The sequence below is a fragment of the Mustela putorius genome, unplaced genomic scaffold, assembly GCF_011764305.1.
Source record: "Mustela putorius furo isolate JIRA1106 unplaced genomic scaffold, ASM1176430v1.1 tig00003858_pilon_pilon_pilon, whole genome shotgun sequence".
NCBI lineage: Eukaryota > Metazoa > Chordata > Mammalia > Carnivora > Mustelidae > Mustela > Mustela putorius.
In genome coordinates, this window is record NW_025422010.1 from 36900989 (window position 1) to 36920107 (window position 19119).

Sequence of the window (19119 nt, forward strand, 5' to 3'; positions counted from 1 at the left end):
TTATGAGAAAAAGATAAATCTTAATTTAAATAATAGCATGATATGCTTAAGATATTCAACAATGCTTCTGACATTATTGGTTTCTTAGAGAAAAACCATCTTCTATTCAGCCTCTCCCCTGCTGCTTCTCATGGTAATTTTAATTGCAGATTATTCTCATTTTTGTAGCATTAGTGATAGATTAGAAACAGATGACATACATCATTAATTGCTGTGTATAGAACACTGCATTTCAAAACCTGTCTTTTTTTGCTCAAGATTTTGGCTGACATTAGTAAATGGCTTTGTTTCTTTTGCCTATCTTTGTTTGAAGTCTTTCTTCTGACTTTTTAGTTTAGTAAAAACTAGTTCCCTCTTCCATTTAGTGCACAATTTGTATAGGCAGATGTATACAAAATAGATACAGTGTGTAAAGTACAAAGACACTAACAAGTACAGAGGTCAGAACAGGAAGGGCACCCCAGTGTGTGATGTTCAATGAACAAATGGTTTAGTGTACTGATGGTTTAAAATTCAAGCCATGGGAAGTTGGCATTACAGAGGTACACAAGGCTGTGTTTGGATGGGATCAGGCATTGGAGTTTACTCTGCAGACTAGCAGAATGATTGTGTACAAAGGAAGAAATTGTAAGATACATGCATATTTGGAGGAAAACAAGCACAAGGCTCCACACAGGGACCTATCAAGGGTGTTTGACATGGGCTGGGAAGAGTCTATCATAACCCCTCTCTCACCTATAGGTGACTGATCCTGCTTCCCTTCACTTCTACCCATCTACTAACCTGGCTACTGCCTCCCAAGTCCCAAGAGAGGACCAGATGGGTAGAGTCCAGGCTCCTACCAAGAATAATGGGCACTCAGGGGCCAGGATCTGGTATGCATAGCTCATAGAGCTTTTCAAAAATAAAACTTAATCCTACTCATTGGTATTTAATTTATGATCGATTTAGAACAGCTAGATGTATGTACAAGGCTGACAAGCTAAACTGCCATAGCAAAGAATCCACTGGCCAATAAAGAACGTATCATTAAAATTTGAGGGTAAGTTACCCTTCTGGAAATAGCCTACCAGGTAATTTTGAACAACCTTCTCACTGAAATAAACTAGTAGACTTGGAGGGATAGATCATGACAAAGTTCCTGATTAGTTTAAATTGATATTTTTGTTTTCTTTGTTTTGTCTTTAGTCTTTCTAGTTTCCCATCAGAAGTAAATGTGAAGGGCACAGTGACTAAAACATGAAGAGTAATTAAAAAAAAAAAAGAATTTAGGTGGATAAAAAAGCTATTTATCACATTTTTAGATAAATGTGCTTTGCATTTTCAAGGACATAAAAGATGTACATTTTTAATGACAAGGCGGAAAAATTCACCACAAAAAAAAAAAAAAAAGAACAAGAGGCAGTACTGAAGGCTAGGGACATAATCAATACAGACATTGGTAATATGTCAGATCTAGAGTTCAGAATGACAATTCTCAAGGTTCTAGCCGGGCTCGAAAAAGGCACAGAAGATATTAGAGAAACCCACTCCGGAGATAAAAAGCCCTTTCTGGAGAAATAAAAGAACTAAAATCTAACCAAGTTGAAATCAAAAAAGCTATTAATGAGGTGCAATAAAAAATGGAGGCTCTCACTGCTAGGATAAATGAGGCAGAAGAAAGAATTAGTGATATAGAAGACCAAATGACAGAGAATACAGAAGCTGAGCAAAAGAGGGACAAACAGCTACTGGACCACAAGGGGAGAATTTGAGAGATAAGCGACACAATAAGATGAAACAACATTAGAATAATTGGGATTCCAGAAGAAGAAGAAAGAGAGAGGGAAGCAGAAGGTATACTGGAGAGAATTATTGGGGAGAATTTCCCCAATATGGCAAAGGGAACGAGCATCAAAATTCAGGAGGTTCAGAGAACGCCCCTCAAAATCAATAAGAATAGGCCCACACCCTGTCACCTAATAGTAAAATTTACAAGCCTTAGTGACAAAGAGAAAATCCTGAAAGCAGCCCGGGAAAAGAAGTCTGTAACATACAATGGTAAAAATATTAGATTGGCAGCTGACTTATCCACAGAGACCTGGCAGGCCAGAAAGAGCTGGCATGATATTTTCAGAGCACTAAACGAGAAAAACATGCAGCCAAGAATACTATATCCAGCTAGGCTATCATTGAAAATAGAAGGAGAGATTAAAAGCTTCCAGGACAAACAAAAACTGAAAGAATTTTCAAACACCAAACCAGCTCTACAGGAAATATTGAAAGGGGTCCTCTAAGCAAAGAGAGAGCCTACAAGTGGTAGATCAGTAAGGAACAGAAACAATATACAGTAACAGTCACCTTACAGGCAATACAATGGCACTAAATACATATCTCTCAATAGTTACCCTGAATGTTAATGGGCTAAATGCCCCTGTGAAAAGACACAGGGTATCAGAATGGATACAAAAACAAAACCCATCTATATGTTGCCTCCAAGAAACTCATTTAAAGCCCAAAGACACCTCCAGATTTAAAGTGAGGGGGTGGAAAAGAATTTACCATGCTAATGGACACCAGAAGAAAGCAGGAGTGGCAATGCTTATATAAGATCAATTAGATTTTAAGCCAAAGACTATAATAAAAGATGAGGAAGGACACTATATCATACTCAAAGGGTCTGTCCAACAAGAAGATCTAACAATTTTAAATATCTATGCCCCCAACATGGGAGCAGCCAACTATATAAACCAATTAATAACAAAATCAAAGAAACACATCAACAATAATATAATAATAGTAGGGGACTTTAACACTCCCCTCACTGAAATGGACAGATCATCCAAGCAAAAGATCAGCAAGGAAATAAAGGCCTTAAATGACACACTGGACCAGATGGGCATCACAGATACATCCAGAACATTTCATCCTAAAGCAACAGAATACACATTCTTCTCTAGTGCACATGGAACATTCTCCAGAATAGATCACATCCTCGGTCCTAAAGCAGGATTCAACCGGTATCAAAAGATTGGGATCATTCCCTGCATATTTTCAGACCACAATGCTCTGAAGCTAGAATTCAACCACAAGAGGAAGTTTGGAATGAACCCAAATACATGGAGACTAAACAGCATCCTTCTAAAGAATGAATGGGTCAACCGGGAAATTAAAGGAGAATTGAAAAATATCATGGAAACAAATGATAATGAAAATACAACGGTTCAAAATCTGTGGGACACAACAAAGGCAGTCCTGAGAGGAAAATATATAGTGGTACAAGCCTTTCTCAAGAAACAAGAAAGGTATCAGGTACACAAACTAACCCTACATCTAAAGGAGATGGAGAAAGAACAAGAAAGAAACCCTAAGCCCAGCAGGAGAAGAGAAATCATGAAGATCAGAGCAGAAATCAATGAAATAGAAACAAACAAACAAAAAAAAACAATAGAGCAAATCAATGAAACTAGGAGCTGGATCTTTGAAAGAATTAATAAAATTGATAAACCCCTGGCCAGACTTATCAAAAAGAAAAGAGAAAGGACCCAAATAAATAAAATCATGAATGAAAGAGGAGAGATCACAACTAACACCAAAGAAATACAAACTATTATAAGAACATACTATGAGCAACTCTACGCCAACAAATTTGACAATCTGGAAGAAATGGATGCATTCCTAGAAACATATAAACTACCACAACTGAACCAGGAAGAAATAGAAAGCCTGAACAGACCCATAACCAGTAAGGAGATTGAAACAGTCATTAAAAATCTCCAAACAAACAAAAGCCCAGGGCCAGACGGCTACCCGGGGGAATTCTACCAAACATTTAAAGAAGAACTAATTCCTATTCTCCTGATACTGTTCCAAAAAATAGAAATGGAAGGAAAACTTCCAAACTCATTTTATGAGGCCAGCCTCACCTTGATCCCCAGGAAGGATCCCATCAAAAAAGAGAGCTATAGACCAATATCCTTGATGAACACAGATGAGAAAATTCTCACCAAAATACTAGCCAGTAGGATTCAACAGTACATTAAAAGGATTATTCACCATGACCAAGTGGGTTTTATTCCAGGGCTGCAAGGTTGGTTCAATATCCGCAAATCAGTTAATGTGATACAGCACATCAATAAAAGAAAGAACAAGAACCATATGATACTCTCAATAGATGCTGAAAAAGCATTTGACAAAGTACAGCATCCCTTCCTGATCAAAACTCTTCAAAGTATAGGGATAGAGGGCACATACCTCAATATCATCAAAGCCATCTATGAAAAACCTACTGCAAATATCATTCTCAATGGAGAAAAACTGAAAGCTTTTCTGCTAAGGTGAGGAACACGGCAGAAATGTCCATTATCACCACTGCTATTCAACATAGTACTAGAAGTCCTAGCCTCAGCAATCAGACAACAAAAGGAAATTAAAGGCATCCAAATCGGCAAAGAAGAAGTCAAATTATCACTCTTCACAGATGATATCATACTATATGTGGAAAACCCAAAAGACTCCACTCCAAAACTGCTAGAAATGTACAGGAATTCAGTAAAGTGTCAGGATATAAAATCAATGCACAGAAATCAGTTGCATTTCTCTACACCAACAGCAAGACAGAGAAATTAAGGAGTCAATCCCATTTACAATTGCACCCAAAACCATAAGATACCTAGGAATAAACCTAACCAAAGAGGCACAGAATCTATACTCAGAAAACTATAAAGTACTCATGAAAGAAATTGAGGAAGACACAAAGAAATGGAAAAATGTTCCATGCTCCCGGATTGGAAGAATAAATATTGTGAAAATGTCTATGCTACCTAAAGCAATCTACACATTTGATGCAATTCCTATCAAAGTACCATCCATCTTTTTCAAAGAAATGGAACAAATAATTCGAAAATTTATATGGAACCAGAAAAGACCTCGAATAGCCAAAGGGATATTGAAAAAGAAAGTCAAAGTTGGTGGCATCACAATTCCGGACTTCAAGCTCTGTTACAAAGCTGTCATCATCAAGACAGCATGGTACTGGCACAAAAACAGACACATAGATCAATGGAACAGAATAGAGAGCCCAGAAATATACCCTCAACTCTATGGTCAACTAATCTTCGACAAAGCAGGAAAGAATGTCCAATGGAAAAAAAGACAGCCTCTTTAATAAATGGTGTTGGGAAAATTGGACAGCCACGTGCAGAAAAATGAAATTGGACCATTTCCTTACACCACACACGAAAATAGACTCAAAATGGATGAAGGACCTCAATGTGCGAAAGGAATCCATCAAAATCCTTGAGGAGAATACAGGCAGCAACCTCTTCAACCTCAGCCGCAGCAACATCTTCCTAGGAACATTGCCAAAGGCAAGGGAAGAAAGGGCAAAAATGAACGATTGGGATTTCATCAAGATCAAAAGCTTTTGCATAGCAAAGGAAACAGTTGACAAAATCAAAAGACAACTGACAGAATGGGAGAAGACATTTGCAATCGACATATCAGATAAAGGACTAGTGTCCAAAATCTATAAAGAACTTAGCAAACTCAACACCCAAAGAACAAATAATCCAATCAAGAAATGGGCAGAGGACATGAACAGACATTTCTGCAAAGAAGATATCCAGATGGCCAACAGACACATGAAAAAGTGCTCCATATCACTGGGCATCAGGGAAATACAAATCAAAACCACAATGAGATATCACCTCACAGCAGTCAGAATGGTTAAAATCAACAAGTCAGGAAATGACAGATGCTGGCGAGGATGCGGAGAAAGGGGAACCCTCCTACATTGTTGGTGGGAATGCAAGCTGGTCCAACCTCTCTGGAAAACAACATGGAGGTTCCTCAAAATGTTGAAAATAGAACTGCCCTATGACCCAGCGATTGCACTACTGGGTATTTACCCTAAAGATACAAACTTAGTGATCCAAAGGGGCACGTGCACCCGAATGTTTATAGCAGCAATGTCCACAATAGCCAAACTATGGAAAGAACCTAGATGTCCATCAACAGATGAATGGATAAAGAAGATCTGGTATATATACACAATGGAATACTATGCAGCCATCAAAAAAAATGAAATCTTGCCATTTGTGACAACATGGGTGGAACTAGAGCGTATCATGCTTAGCAAAAGAAGTCAAGCAGAGAAAGACAACTATCATATGATCTCCTTGATATGAGGAAGTGGTGATGCAACATGGGGGCTTAAGTGGGTAGGAGAAGAATCAATGAAACAAGATGGGATTGGGAGGGAGACAAACCATAAGTGACTCTTAATCTCACAAAACAAACTGAGGGTTGCTGGGGGGAGGGGGGTTGGGAGAAGGGGGGTGGGGTTATGGACATTGGGGATGGTATGTGCTTTGGGGAGTGCTGTGAAGTGTGTAAACCTGGCGATTCACAGACCTGTACCCCTGGGGATAAAAGTATATGTTTATAAAAAAATGATTTACATTTTTTGTGAGATGGACTTTTAAAAGCAGAATTACTGGAATTTAAAAACACAATTAAAATGAAGAACTCAGTGGATGTGTTTAAATCAAATTAGGTATAAGAGAAATAGTAAACAAAAAGAGCATTCAGAAGAAAATATCTAGAACGAAACACAGAGAGATGAGTAATGGAAAATATATGAAAAAAAGTGTAACTCCAAGGCAGTATAAGGTGAAAAAGACTAAAATAGGTCTAATTGAATCCTAGAAGGGAATACAAAATAAAAGTAATATTTGAAGATGTAATGACTATGAATGTTACAAATCTGATTTAAAAAAAAAAAAATAAGCCCTAATTCAAAAAGCACAGATTTTAACAAGTAACACTTGTTCCCAGACAGAGAGCAAGTAAGCAAGAGAGAGAAAACGACATAGCTACATCAGAGTAAACTTCTTGAAAATTAAAGACAAAAAAGAAAAATCTTAAAATCATCTGGGATGGGGGATGTGGTACAGGAAGTGTGGTACGGAGTACCTTCAATTAACAATTGGATGGGTATGTGATTTTCCAACACAATGGTTGCCAGAAGAAATGGGATTCTATCTTCAAATTGTTGAAAGAAAATGCCTGCAAATCTGGACATGCATGAATTGCCACCCAAAATCTATATTCTTATCAAGTATATATGGGACATTTACCAAAAATGATCATATGGCATGTTAAAAATCAACACTTTAGAAATTCCAAAGGCCTAAAATTGTACAGAGTATATGAAAAATAGTGGAAAATAAGAAGTTCCATGAATACCTCATAAGTCACCACATGCCCAGAAATTAAGGACTGTACTAGTGAAAAACCAATGAGTCAAAGCAGAAATCACAATCAAAATTAGAAAATATTTTGAACCTAATGATAAAATAGGACATAAAAATTGAAGGGATGGCTATACCAAATCCTTCTAACTGCTTAGAAGCAGTTACAGCCTTCAATGCATAAATCAGAAACAAACAGATGAATGGATGAAAATCAATGAGCTAAGTATCCATCTCAAGCATTCACAAACGGAATAGTAAATACAACTCCAAAAAATTAGGAAAAAGAACTAATCAAAATAAAAGCCTGACAGTTATAAAATAGGAAAACTCCAAGGTAATCTAATAAAAAATAGTGAGATATAGAAAGGATAATATATTAAGGGTTCATATACTATATAAATATATATATTTATAATATATAAATAAATTTATATTTATATACTATATATTTATAATATATATTATGGGTTTATTCCAGAACTATACAGTATGTTTTATAATTAAAAATTAATAAAATTAACTGTTAATAAAATAAAGTCCAAATTTGGTGCTTTGAAAAGACTAACAACATTGATAAATGCATGCAATGATGTTTAGTAAAAGAGAAGCAACAAATTAACACTAACAGAAATTTAAAGGGGTTATCATTTCAGTTTCTACAGACATGAAAATGATCAGAAGAACCTATTATAACAATTTTACGCCAATAAATTTGCAAATTTGACAAAGTAGAAAAGAATTAAAAGTAAAAAAATTATTCAATGAAAAAAAAAAACAACAACAACAAAACAAAACCCTCACTGGATGATCCGTATAGCAGAGAAGGCAAAGGATAGAACTAGTAAATTAAAGACAGATCAATAGAATGTACTTAATTTGAACAGAGAGAAAAAAACCAAAAGAAATAAATGGAATTCTCTGAAGAATTTCAGGAGAGAAGGGATAGCCCTTTCAATAGATTTTTCTGGAGCAATTAAATATCTATCATCAAAAAACCACAAAACAACAAAGCAGAAAAAAACCCCCAAACACTTTATACAAAAAATAATTCAAGATTTGAAGCACCTAGGTGGCTCAATTGCTTAAGTGGCTGCCTTCGGCTCAGGTCATGATCCCTAGGACCTGAGACACACCCCGTGTTGGGCTCCAGGCTCAGTGGAGAGCCTGCTTCTCCCTCTGCCTGCTGCTCTGCCTACTTGTCCTCTCTGTCAAATACGTATATAAAATTTTAAAATAATTCAAGATGGATTATGCTCTTAATTGTAAAACATTATGCTCTTAATTGTAAAACGAGAAAAGAACACAGGTGGAAAATCTTTGGGACCTAGGACTAAGTGGTAGTCTTTGATTTGATATTAACGTCATGATTTATTCAAGAAAAGAAAGAAATAGACTTCATCAAAATGAAAGTTTTTCCCACAAAAGATCCTGTTAAAAGGATGAAAAGTCAAATTCAGGCTGGGAAAAATATTTGCAAATTACGTATCTGACAAAGGCCTTGGATCTCAAGTAAACAAAGAACTCTCAAAACTTAATACTAATACTAATAAATAAATGGAATAATCTAATTATACAATAGTCAAAGGACATGCACAGACATTTCCCTGAAGAGGCTATACAGATGGCAAATAAACACATGAAAAGATGTCCAATATTATTAGTCATTGGAGAAACGCAAATTAAAACCATAATAGGATATCACTATACACCTAACAGAATGTCAAACAAAAAATAGTGATAACATCTAATGTTGGCAAGGGTGAGAAAGTAATGTAAGTACAGACACTGTGGACAATACATTGTATCTCCTTTCAAAACTAAAAATAGACCTATCATAAGACTCAGCAATTTCACTCTTGGGCCTTTATCCCAGAGAATTATAGACTTGAGTTTATGCAGGAATTTGTATATAAATGTTTACAGCAGACTTATTTATAATAAATGAAAACTGGAAACTACCCAAATGTCTTTATTTATTTATTTTATTTAAATTTTATTTATTTATTTGACACACAGAGAGAGAGAGAGAGATCACAAGCAGGCAGAGAGGCAGGCAGAGAGAGAGGAGGAAGCAGCCTCCCCGTGGAGCAGAGAGCCGGATGTGGGGCTCGATCCCAGGACCCTGGGATCATGACCTGAGCTGAAGGCAGAGGCTTAACCCACTGAGCCACCCAGGTACCCCCCCAAATGTCTTTAAAGGGCGAATAGATAAACTGTGGTCACATCCAAACTGACTGTGATTCAGTAATAAAAAGGAACACATTATTGATAAAAACAAAACAAAACAAACAAACAAAAAAACTTGGGTGTGCTTCAGGATATAGTGCTGACTGAAAAATAGCCAGTTGCAAAAAGACGTGAAATGGATGTGTAATGGATGATTCCATGTATGTAACAATCATGAAATAAATTTTCATGTAGAGATGGAGAATGGACTGGTGGATGATGGTTGCCAGGAGTTAGGGATTGGGGTAAGTAGGGGATGCATGTGGTAAAATGAGGAGTAAAATTGGAGTCTTATGGTAATGGTGCAAATGACTATATTGATTCTAGTGGTGGTTATGCAAGGTATATTGATGACAGAACTGCACAGAATTATACACATATACCCACAATCGAGTATGTGTAACTGGTGAAGTTCAGTAGGCTCTATGGGTTAAACCAGTATCAATTTCTTGTTTTTGATATTTTATAGTTATGTAATATAAAAATACCGGGGTTGCTAAGAGATGGGTGCACAGGGCTTCTCTACCCATTTGTTTATAATCTCCTGTGCCTGTACAATTATTTTAAAATAAATTTAAAAGCAAGATGGTTATGTAATTTCCTAAACATATGGTTGAATGAACTTAAAGAGTTTCCAGTATGCAAACAGGAAATGTTCCTCTTTCAGAAAACAGGTTTCCTTCACTAACAGAAAGTTCACTTTAGAAACCTTGCTTTTGCTAAGACCTACGTTAGTATCTGTTTTTGCTATTGGAATGAAATCTGAAGATGATTTTCACTTTTATGGAATGCTATTTACTTCTTTGCTTTACGTCCTTCTGGCTCACGAAAGGTTTCATAGCAACATTCTCTTTGCAGATATCAAGGAAATCCTGTATTTGTAATTCAACTTCTATCAATAACATTTTTTTTTTTTGGATTTACAGGATTGTCTTGATCTCTATGATACCTATACATACACCTGCAGACATACAATGTTTGGTTTGGTTTGGTTTTGCTTTTTTGGATAAAGCCAGAAGTGTGAGAATTGAAAATTATCACAAATGTCAGAGCCTGGCTGACTAGCATACCTAGGGAAGGGCACAGAAAGCTGAAATCTCAGATAGGATAAGAATTTTAAAGCTTCACATATTTGGTGTTCCTTTTCGGGCAGCTCTTTTAAGTGATTGGTTTATAAGTGATTGAAGCAATTTTGTAATCTTGGATTTCATTTCAGAGCAACAATCTGATTCCCCAAGCAGCTTTTCTTTCCTTTTTTCCTTAAAAAGAAACTTATTTCTAGACGATTCCACTGACTTGTCAATTTTACAAATGTGGCCAATGATCCATGAAAACCAAATAATTCACTGTAACACCATTTAAATTAGGAAGGGAAGCAAACTGTTATGTCCGTTCAAACTGAATAGACATGACCTCTGTTCCAGTGAAACATGAAACTCCCAAACAGAATGCCACTTAGTCGTAGGTGCCCAATATACGCAGCAAAATTTAAATTTTTTTTTTTGTGACACATTTGACTGGAGAATTGGATTTTCATCACTGTTCTTTTGATATAAGCATTTTTATTTTAAAATTTTTATTTTTATGAATATAGGTGTGTGTGTGTGTGTGAACGTGCATGTGTTTCTCTTTTAGGTTTCCAATATTTCATTTAAGACTTTGAAAATGTTTATAGGATCTAGATTCTCTCTTATGGAGGCTAAAGTATAAATGGCCTCATGTCTTTTCATCTATATTCCTTCTGGCCCAATGGTTCTCTAGCTTGCTGCAAAATCACCCTATTTGTTCAAATAGATCTTTGTGCCTACTTCCATTTTTTCCTGATTTATGAGGACCAAGAGCCTGAGAATGTGTTTCCAACAATGTTTCTAGGTTATACAAATTCTTCTGTTTAGGGGAGTATAATTTTATAACCACAGGTCTCATCCAGGGTGAGTTTGTCCATCTATGGAAAAAACAGCTTTCCTGGAATGGCCAATAATCTTTTTTAAGTCTTTCTCATTTATTGCCAGTTTTTACTCAGTTTGACTTCATTCGTGGTCTAATGGAAAAGAAGCACGGATTCTTCCAAAACTTGGTTCAAAATTCATTTACTTCAAGATTGCTATTTAACATCTGAAAGTTAGGAAAATAATTCCAAAATTGATTTTACAAAATCTGTACACCAAAGCCTATGTACTTTAGTTATCAGAAAACTTTCTGGGCTTTACTCCAGTGTTAATTACTCTTCCTTTTGACACAATCCTTATGTATTTCTTTTACTAGTGTTTAACTTGTGAAACAACAGATTAGAAGATAGTAACCCAGAGAGTATTTAAATAATTCAGGTAAGGGATGAAGATGGTAGTACATGGTATTTATTGAGTCCCTTGTTTGTCCCTAGTTTGTACTCAGCACTGTACTAGGTAAACTAGTATCTCATCTAATCTCTTACCTCATCTACCCTACCTGAAAACGTATGAAAGTGGTATTGTCCCTGTCCTACAGAAGCAGACACTGAGACAGATTTTGGAGTACCTGATATTTGTTAGAGATCATCCCTTGTGAAGGAAGGAGTAGGAAGCTGGATTGGGTTGACGGAGAAGCTGAATGACAACGGAAGCCCAACAGTCTTTGCCAAACCAGCATGAGGATCTGGAACAAGATTTGCTTGTCATGGTGTCCCATTGGGTTGCAATGGGTATATATTTATGTCCATACTTCCCTGGAAATGGGCAAGAATGGAAATGGGAAAATCATGACTTCAGACAAAGAGGATTTGTGTAGCTGGGGATGGCCCCGAAGTGGTCTACTGACTATGCCTCCTATTTCTGGGCTGGGAGGATGCACTTCTTTGAAAGAGAATTTGGGTGTTCATTGAGTTTGCCACTGATTTGTCCAAGGACACAGTGATTGTCTCAGTGAAAATCCAAACTCAGGACTATTTGATTCTTCTGAGGATATACTTCGTTATTTTCTGAAAAATATTTGCTAAGTATGTGCCTTAAACTTGTCTTGACGAGTCCACCCTGGACATTCACTGTTTTGTGTGACAATGCAACAGTGACCTCAGGTACCACTGAACAATGTAGCAGTTTGTCCCTACATGTGAGGTCTCCAAGCTTCCCTGTAATTTTGTCACCTGTCATCCTGTCAGGGTGCTGCATGAGTACAGAATCCATGAGTAGTCTATTGCTTTCACTCAAGTGGCCATCATTCTTCATCTTGATGACTCAATCTCCTGACTGGTCATTTTGCTTCCATTCTCGCCTCCCTCCAACAACTAATTGGAGAATGAAAATGCATTCATGCCGCAACTCTGCTCAAATATTTGAAAAGTTATTTCTCTTCCTATGTATGTATGTATAAAAAAGTGCTTGTTACTTACTAAATATTTGGTAAATAAATTGCATGAAAAAATGGTGTTAGCAAAAAACAAAACAAAACAAAGTATGTAAGGATCAGAAAACTGATTTAGGTTCAAATTCTAGTTTCAAAACCTATTGAATATAGATAATATACATTAAACTCTAAACTTTGTTATGCTTTGTTTTCTATCTTAATTGGACTTAATATATTGGCATTTTTAATGAAATGAAATAGCATATAAAGGAAATGTTATGGAAAGTATAAATAGATCTAGATAATTGTTAAATTTAAATGTGTATCCCTATAATATTGCATAAATTATCACAACTCTTCTCCCATTAAAAAATACACCCTCTTAAAGCCTCTGCCTTCAGCTCAGGTCACGATCTCAGAGTGCTGGCATCGAGCTCCATAGCGGGCTCTCTGCTCAGTGGGGAGCCTGCTTCCCCCTCTCTCTCTGCCTGCCTCTCTGCCTACTTGTGATCTCTGTCTGTCAAATAAATAAATAAAATCTTAAAAAAAAAAAAAGACACCCTCATCCTTTGGAAAATGTGTTGATATGGATTACCCACCCTACTGATAAAAGATGAAGTACTACTCTTTTGTTTTTCACTTTTTAAAATTTGAGTGGTATTTGCAATTACTGCCTTACAGCATATCCAAGACCCTCTGGTACATATTTATGATTTGTGTTTGAAAAAGCATGTCTTCAAGGCAGACCTTCTGAAATTATTCTGAGGGTACTTGATATATATGTACCGGGCAGGCTGGTCATCCCAACTCCTCCTCCTTTACACTCGATGTCTCGTGCACATAGTCCCACAATTCATTTCCTCCCCTCTCTACTCCTGTTGGCCCTTCCCACAAGAATTTTCACCATTCACCTGCTCCTTCCTACCTGGTTGTGATGCTTTTTCATTCCACATCCTTCTTCCTCAAAAATGTTGCCCACATTGATCTTTCCTGGTTTTCAGCAACAACTGCACTTATTCATGGTGTCATATTATTCAATATTTAGTTCTGTTGCTTAATACTATGTTCTATATCACATGCCTAGATCCTTTCCGAGAAGAGAAAGTCCCTGAGAAAAGAGACTGGATTTTGCTTTTTCCTTTTCTGTGCCACGAAGCCGCCATTGCTTTGCAAAGATAAGCAGATGCTTGGTAGAACTCTAAATCGATTTATTTTTCTTAACACCGCAGTTTCTGATCTCTGAAGCTTTTATAGGCCCCCCTCTCAGTAAAGGAATTGAACCATTTTCATTCAATAGGTAGATCACTGAAGAAGAAACAAGGAGTATTTCACGATCCCAGATCTGCACTTAGAGAATTAATCAGGCTGTAGAAAGCAGAGTTTCAAGGCTTCAAACTGAGTATTAAGCTGCAATTAGATTGTCAATGCTGTAAGTGTTGTCGTAGTCTACCTTCAGGATAAAACAGTTTGTGGTCTGCAACTGATGTAAAACTTTCCTAAACTGGTTCCCAGATCCTTGGAACTCACTCTATTCGTAGACCATATGTACTCTACACAGCTGGCGAGGGTTTTGCAAAAATAAAAAAACAGAAATTATTGCCTTCCACTCCTCAGTTTGACAGTAGAAGGCGTAGTAGGGACAAAGACCATGCAAGCTCAGGGACCTTAAAGTAGTCTGGGAATCTAAAAAGGGCTTTATAATAGTCTGGATGAACTTTGGACAAAATTGAGAAAATAGTGCCTTTCAGTAGTTTTGAGCATCATTTCCCTGTCTTTACTTTTCCTCACATTCTTCCTAAGTTCTGGCTATTACTGGCTTGTCTAACAGTTCGACCCCTCCAAAGAGATCCAAAGAGCTAGCATTCTGCTCCTTCCTGCTGCAAGACAATGCAATTGCTTATGTTCTATCCTTTGTGGAACACACTAAGATCCTGAATCTGATATAAAAAGAATTCAAGAAAAACAACAATGGTTTGGACGCCAATAGTGAGATTTCAAATCAGAAGTGCTGGACATGTCCTCATAGCCCTAACTAGCTATGTGACCTTAAGCAAGTCACTGAATCTTTAAAGCCTCCGATGACTCATAGGTAAGTAGGGTCATAAAGGAACCTAGCTGGTGGCTGTGGTGAAGATGAAATAAAATTCTGTGTGCTCATACCTGGTATGGAGCCTTGCAATACTAAAAGCATCATCAATATCAAAATGAATATTATTCTCAGAGAAAATACTCAACTTTAAACAGAGCCCTTCAATATTTTTGCTTAAAGATGTCACTAATCATGAAGGACATCAGGCACTAGAAGTCATTTCTTTTTCTTTGTATAAAGGGACTCAGGATTCACCAGAATAGATTCAGAATGCAGCTACCCACTCTACCACACAAGCATGACAAGAAATAGCTCTCATCATCAACACTTTCCCCCGACCTTTTTAAAAAAATTAACATATAATGCATTATTTGTTTCAGGGGTACAGGTCTGTGATTCATCAGTCTTACACAGTTCACAGTACTCACCATAGCACATGCCCTCCCCAGTGTTCATCACCAGCCACCTTATCCTTCCCATCCCCCTCCTCCCAGCAACCCTCAGTTTGCTTTCTGAGATAAAGAGTCTCTTATGGTTTGTCTCCCTCTTGGTTTCATCTTGTTTCATTTTCCCCTTTCTTCCCTATGATCCTCTGTCTTGTTTCTCAAATTCCTCGTATCAGCATCAGCACTTTCCTTTCAGTCACTTTCCACGAGGAGGATGAAGAGCCACCAAGTAAAAACCCTACTTTCTCTGCCTCCTAGCACTGAACATAAACACCATCATGATTTCCTTCAGAAGCTTCCAGAGCTTAACATTTACTCTAGGAATCTTCACAAAACTCCTTTGAGCTGGAGATGATGCAGGAGTCAGCATCTTCTTGTTTTACATAAAAAAAACAAAACCAAAAACAAACCAAAACCCTAAAACAGAGACTCAACCCTCGAAGACTAACTAAAAAAAAAAAAACAAACAAAAAAAAACCAAACACAAAAAACACGTGATCAGGGTTTTAGTCTTAAATTTGTCACTAACATCATTATTTTATTAAAATCAATCTCTATCCATTTATTTATTTCTCAAGTATCCTCATCCATCAACCACTTGCCTTAAAACTACACAGGGCAGTTACAGAATTAAAATAAAGTGTGAACGGAAAGCATTTTGAAAAGGAACAACCACTCTACAATTATAGGAACAATTATTCCCATCACAAACACCACAGCCAGAAGCCAAATTTGCATATCAACACTTCATTATTGGAGATGTTGGTACATGAGCAATTTTAAAAAGATTGTAATTTGAGTTTTCATGGGTTTTGCACTTTCTGTGACTATCTTGTTTATTGCTTTTATCTGAAAGGAAAAGTCTGTCAAATTTGCTAAATTGCTCAGCTTACTCTCATTTTTTGTATTTGTTTTAGTGATGTATATGATGCTGGAGAGTCTCATCACTGCCAATCTGCAATTACCGAGGCTAAGACAGGGGTCCCATTGAAAACCTTTGAACCTAGGGAAGGAGAAGCAGGACCAGGATAGCGAGAGAAAAGCAAATGCCAGCCAGGGCTGGAATCATGGGGAGCAAGCGATTCTGGAGACAACATGATATACTTTTGCCGGAAGAAGGTTCCCTCATGTTCTCAAATCCCTTAACTTACAAGAGCCACTTGTAGCTCTCAACTGGCCTCCAATTAAAGGTTTATGTTCTTGAGGAATTCTGAGAAGTGCAGTAAAGGTGGTCCTGTAATCACTGTTAGTATACTTCCATCTAAGGGGGCTCCCTCATGTCACTTCCCAGAAATCCTTAAAAAATAATAATAAAAAAAAGTAGACTATTCCCACTCTTCAGAGGAGTATCTGAAAGTTTCACCACTAGACCTATACTTGTCTTCCCGTTTTTGTCAAATATTGCAAAATAGATTTGTATTTAACTGGTGAAATGAACTTGAATTCCCATCTCATAGCCAGGTAACCATCTCATACTAAACGTTGTTTTGGAGAAAGAGAAGCAACAAAGGAAGGGAGGAGAACAAGTACAGGGGCTCAAATATCATAGCTGCTAAAATATAGTCAGCTGCCACTTTAACATGCCTAGATTTTCAAATAAAATATAGAAAAAAAATGCCACTACAAACATGTCCTGCACTAAATATAGAAACATGTTTCAGTAGTAAGCATAGATTCTTTGTTATTTTCACTTCAAGAAAATGTAAGATGCATTAGATAGAAAAATCCAAATATATGAAACACTTAACATAGGAGAAAACTGTTTTAGTAAAGATTCTTACCTTAGCAAAAGGATTTATTAGCAGGCTACTTTAAGTCTAAAAATCATTAACTGGAAACATACAAACTATTAAAATCCAGCTCAAATTTAAGGTCAATGCAAATAAAGATAAAGCATCTAAAATTAGAACTCAACCATTCAATTTAGAGAATTTGATTTATAAAAATTTGATTTGCATGCAATATCTTAGTACTTTAACGTTGTACAAAGTAAGTCGTGGCAATAGAATTGTGAGATGATTCATCTGGTTCCTGAGCTAGGTTTTGGTCATTTAATTTCTTTAGGAGTACTAAGGAGCACAAAAAGGACTAAGGACAAATATTACTGTGTAAAGATGAAGCCAACACAGCTTGCCCATCAGGCTCTGATAGTGTCTGATCAGAGAAGAATATTATAGTAAACTATATGAAATCTGGTAATGGATCATAACCTGTGGTTTCTGCATTATCAGAAATTAGCCATGCTTTCTGCCTTTTAAATTTTGTTTGTTTGAAAAAATGAACTGAGGACCACAATGATACAGCGGAGGCAGCTTGAAGCAGATTGATGGCATATGGAAGGCACTTCTTACTCAACCTGACAAGTGAGGCTTGTTCTGGTTCTGCAGGGTGGGAAGGTTCCTGTGAACTTGAACGGGTAGTGGTCTTTACATGGTAGCTGGATTCCAAGAACAAGCAGTATAAGTGGTAAATTCAGAATCTGCAGAATTCTTATGGCTCAAACTCTGAATGTATACAGCTTCATCTCTACTAAACTCTACTGCCTGAAACCAATCATAGGGCTATCCCAGATCTAAGGAGACGGGACAAACAGATTATGCCTCCTGTTGGAGTGGTGAAGACACTGTAAAGTACCATGTGAGTTGGATACACTGTGGCAGCTGACATGATCTACCATAATTTCAAAGATTTCTCAGAAAAATCACATGCACCATTTCTTTGTCATAATTCTCAATATGAACCTTGGAAAGCAGCCATGCTTAACTAAGTACTATGTACCCTTGGAGTTAAGAACAAACAAAATTTGGCACTTACCTGGCGGAACTGTTCTAGGTCAATTTTGTTACCCACCAGCACCAGGGGAATTTCATAGGTGTGGCGGACTTGAAAAATGAGCTCTTTAAACTTGGCAGCTTCCTGGAATGATTGGCGGTCAGTGACGGAGTAGCAGATGATGAATCCCTCCCCGCCTCGCATGTACTGCTCCCGCATGGCTGTGAACTCTGCCTGCAGGGAAAAAAGCAAAATTGTTATGTAATTTAAAACAGTGAAGCCAAGACATCATTAAAATGAAGGGTCAAAAGTAGATAAATTATGAAATGAGGTAGTTTGGGCAGAAATTTTATAGAAGTTTATTTCTGGGCTTTGGATATAGAAAAATAGTATGAAGTCTAACTGTACTGTTATGAAATCTGAATGCTTTGAAGTATTCAGAGTGTTGATCTTTAATCACAGAAAATTTGATTCAAAAGATCTTGGGGGAGATATGTTAAACAGCAGGTTAACTAATGAACTATTAGGGATTATATACATCCTTTTAATAGCTTTCTACTTAATGGTCTCGTTTTAGGAAAGGGAATCTAAATTTGTATACTTTAAACTTTAAAACCTAGAGGAACTAATTTTCTCCTCAAAAAGATGAAAAGAAACACGAGTTTAACCTTGATTATCCCTTTGAACGGATGAAGTTATTAGCATAGATAATCCCCGACCCAGTTATGTGCTTGGGTTTTCTTAGATCTGTCTCTCTGAGGGGCATAAACAGAGAGCTCGATGGCTGAGTCATGGGGCATTTTCCATGTTCTGTTCACTCTTATATCTTCTTCTCTCTTTGCAAAGGACAGGATCACCTTCTGAAGGTACCCATGTCCCAACCTGGGAGGCACTGCTGTATCAGCTATGTGGCAGTCCACATGAACTACAATTTCTTGGCAACTCAATATTAGAAATTGGGTCTGAGTTGCAATCTGAAACATTCCTCTTAGTCAGAAGTGTCTGTCTTCATTCACTGTTACTCTTCTGA

At 37.0% G+C, this 19119-nt stretch overlaps 1 protein-coding gene across 2 annotated transcripts in view; it reads right to left on the reverse strand.

Moving 5' to 3' along the window:
- The window catches only part of RIT2 (Ras like without CAAX 2), a 379620-nt gene that overhangs the window by 180264 nt on the left and 180237 nt on the right, over positions 1–19119 (reverse strand). For both annotated transcript variants that reach the window (XM_004752234.3, XM_045065576.1), the window contains one exon: positions 18132–18323. In XM_004752234.3, coding sequence (XP_004752291.1) covers positions 18132–18323 — 192 coding nt within the window. The remainder of the gene's footprint in view (positions 1–18131; positions 18324–19119) is intronic.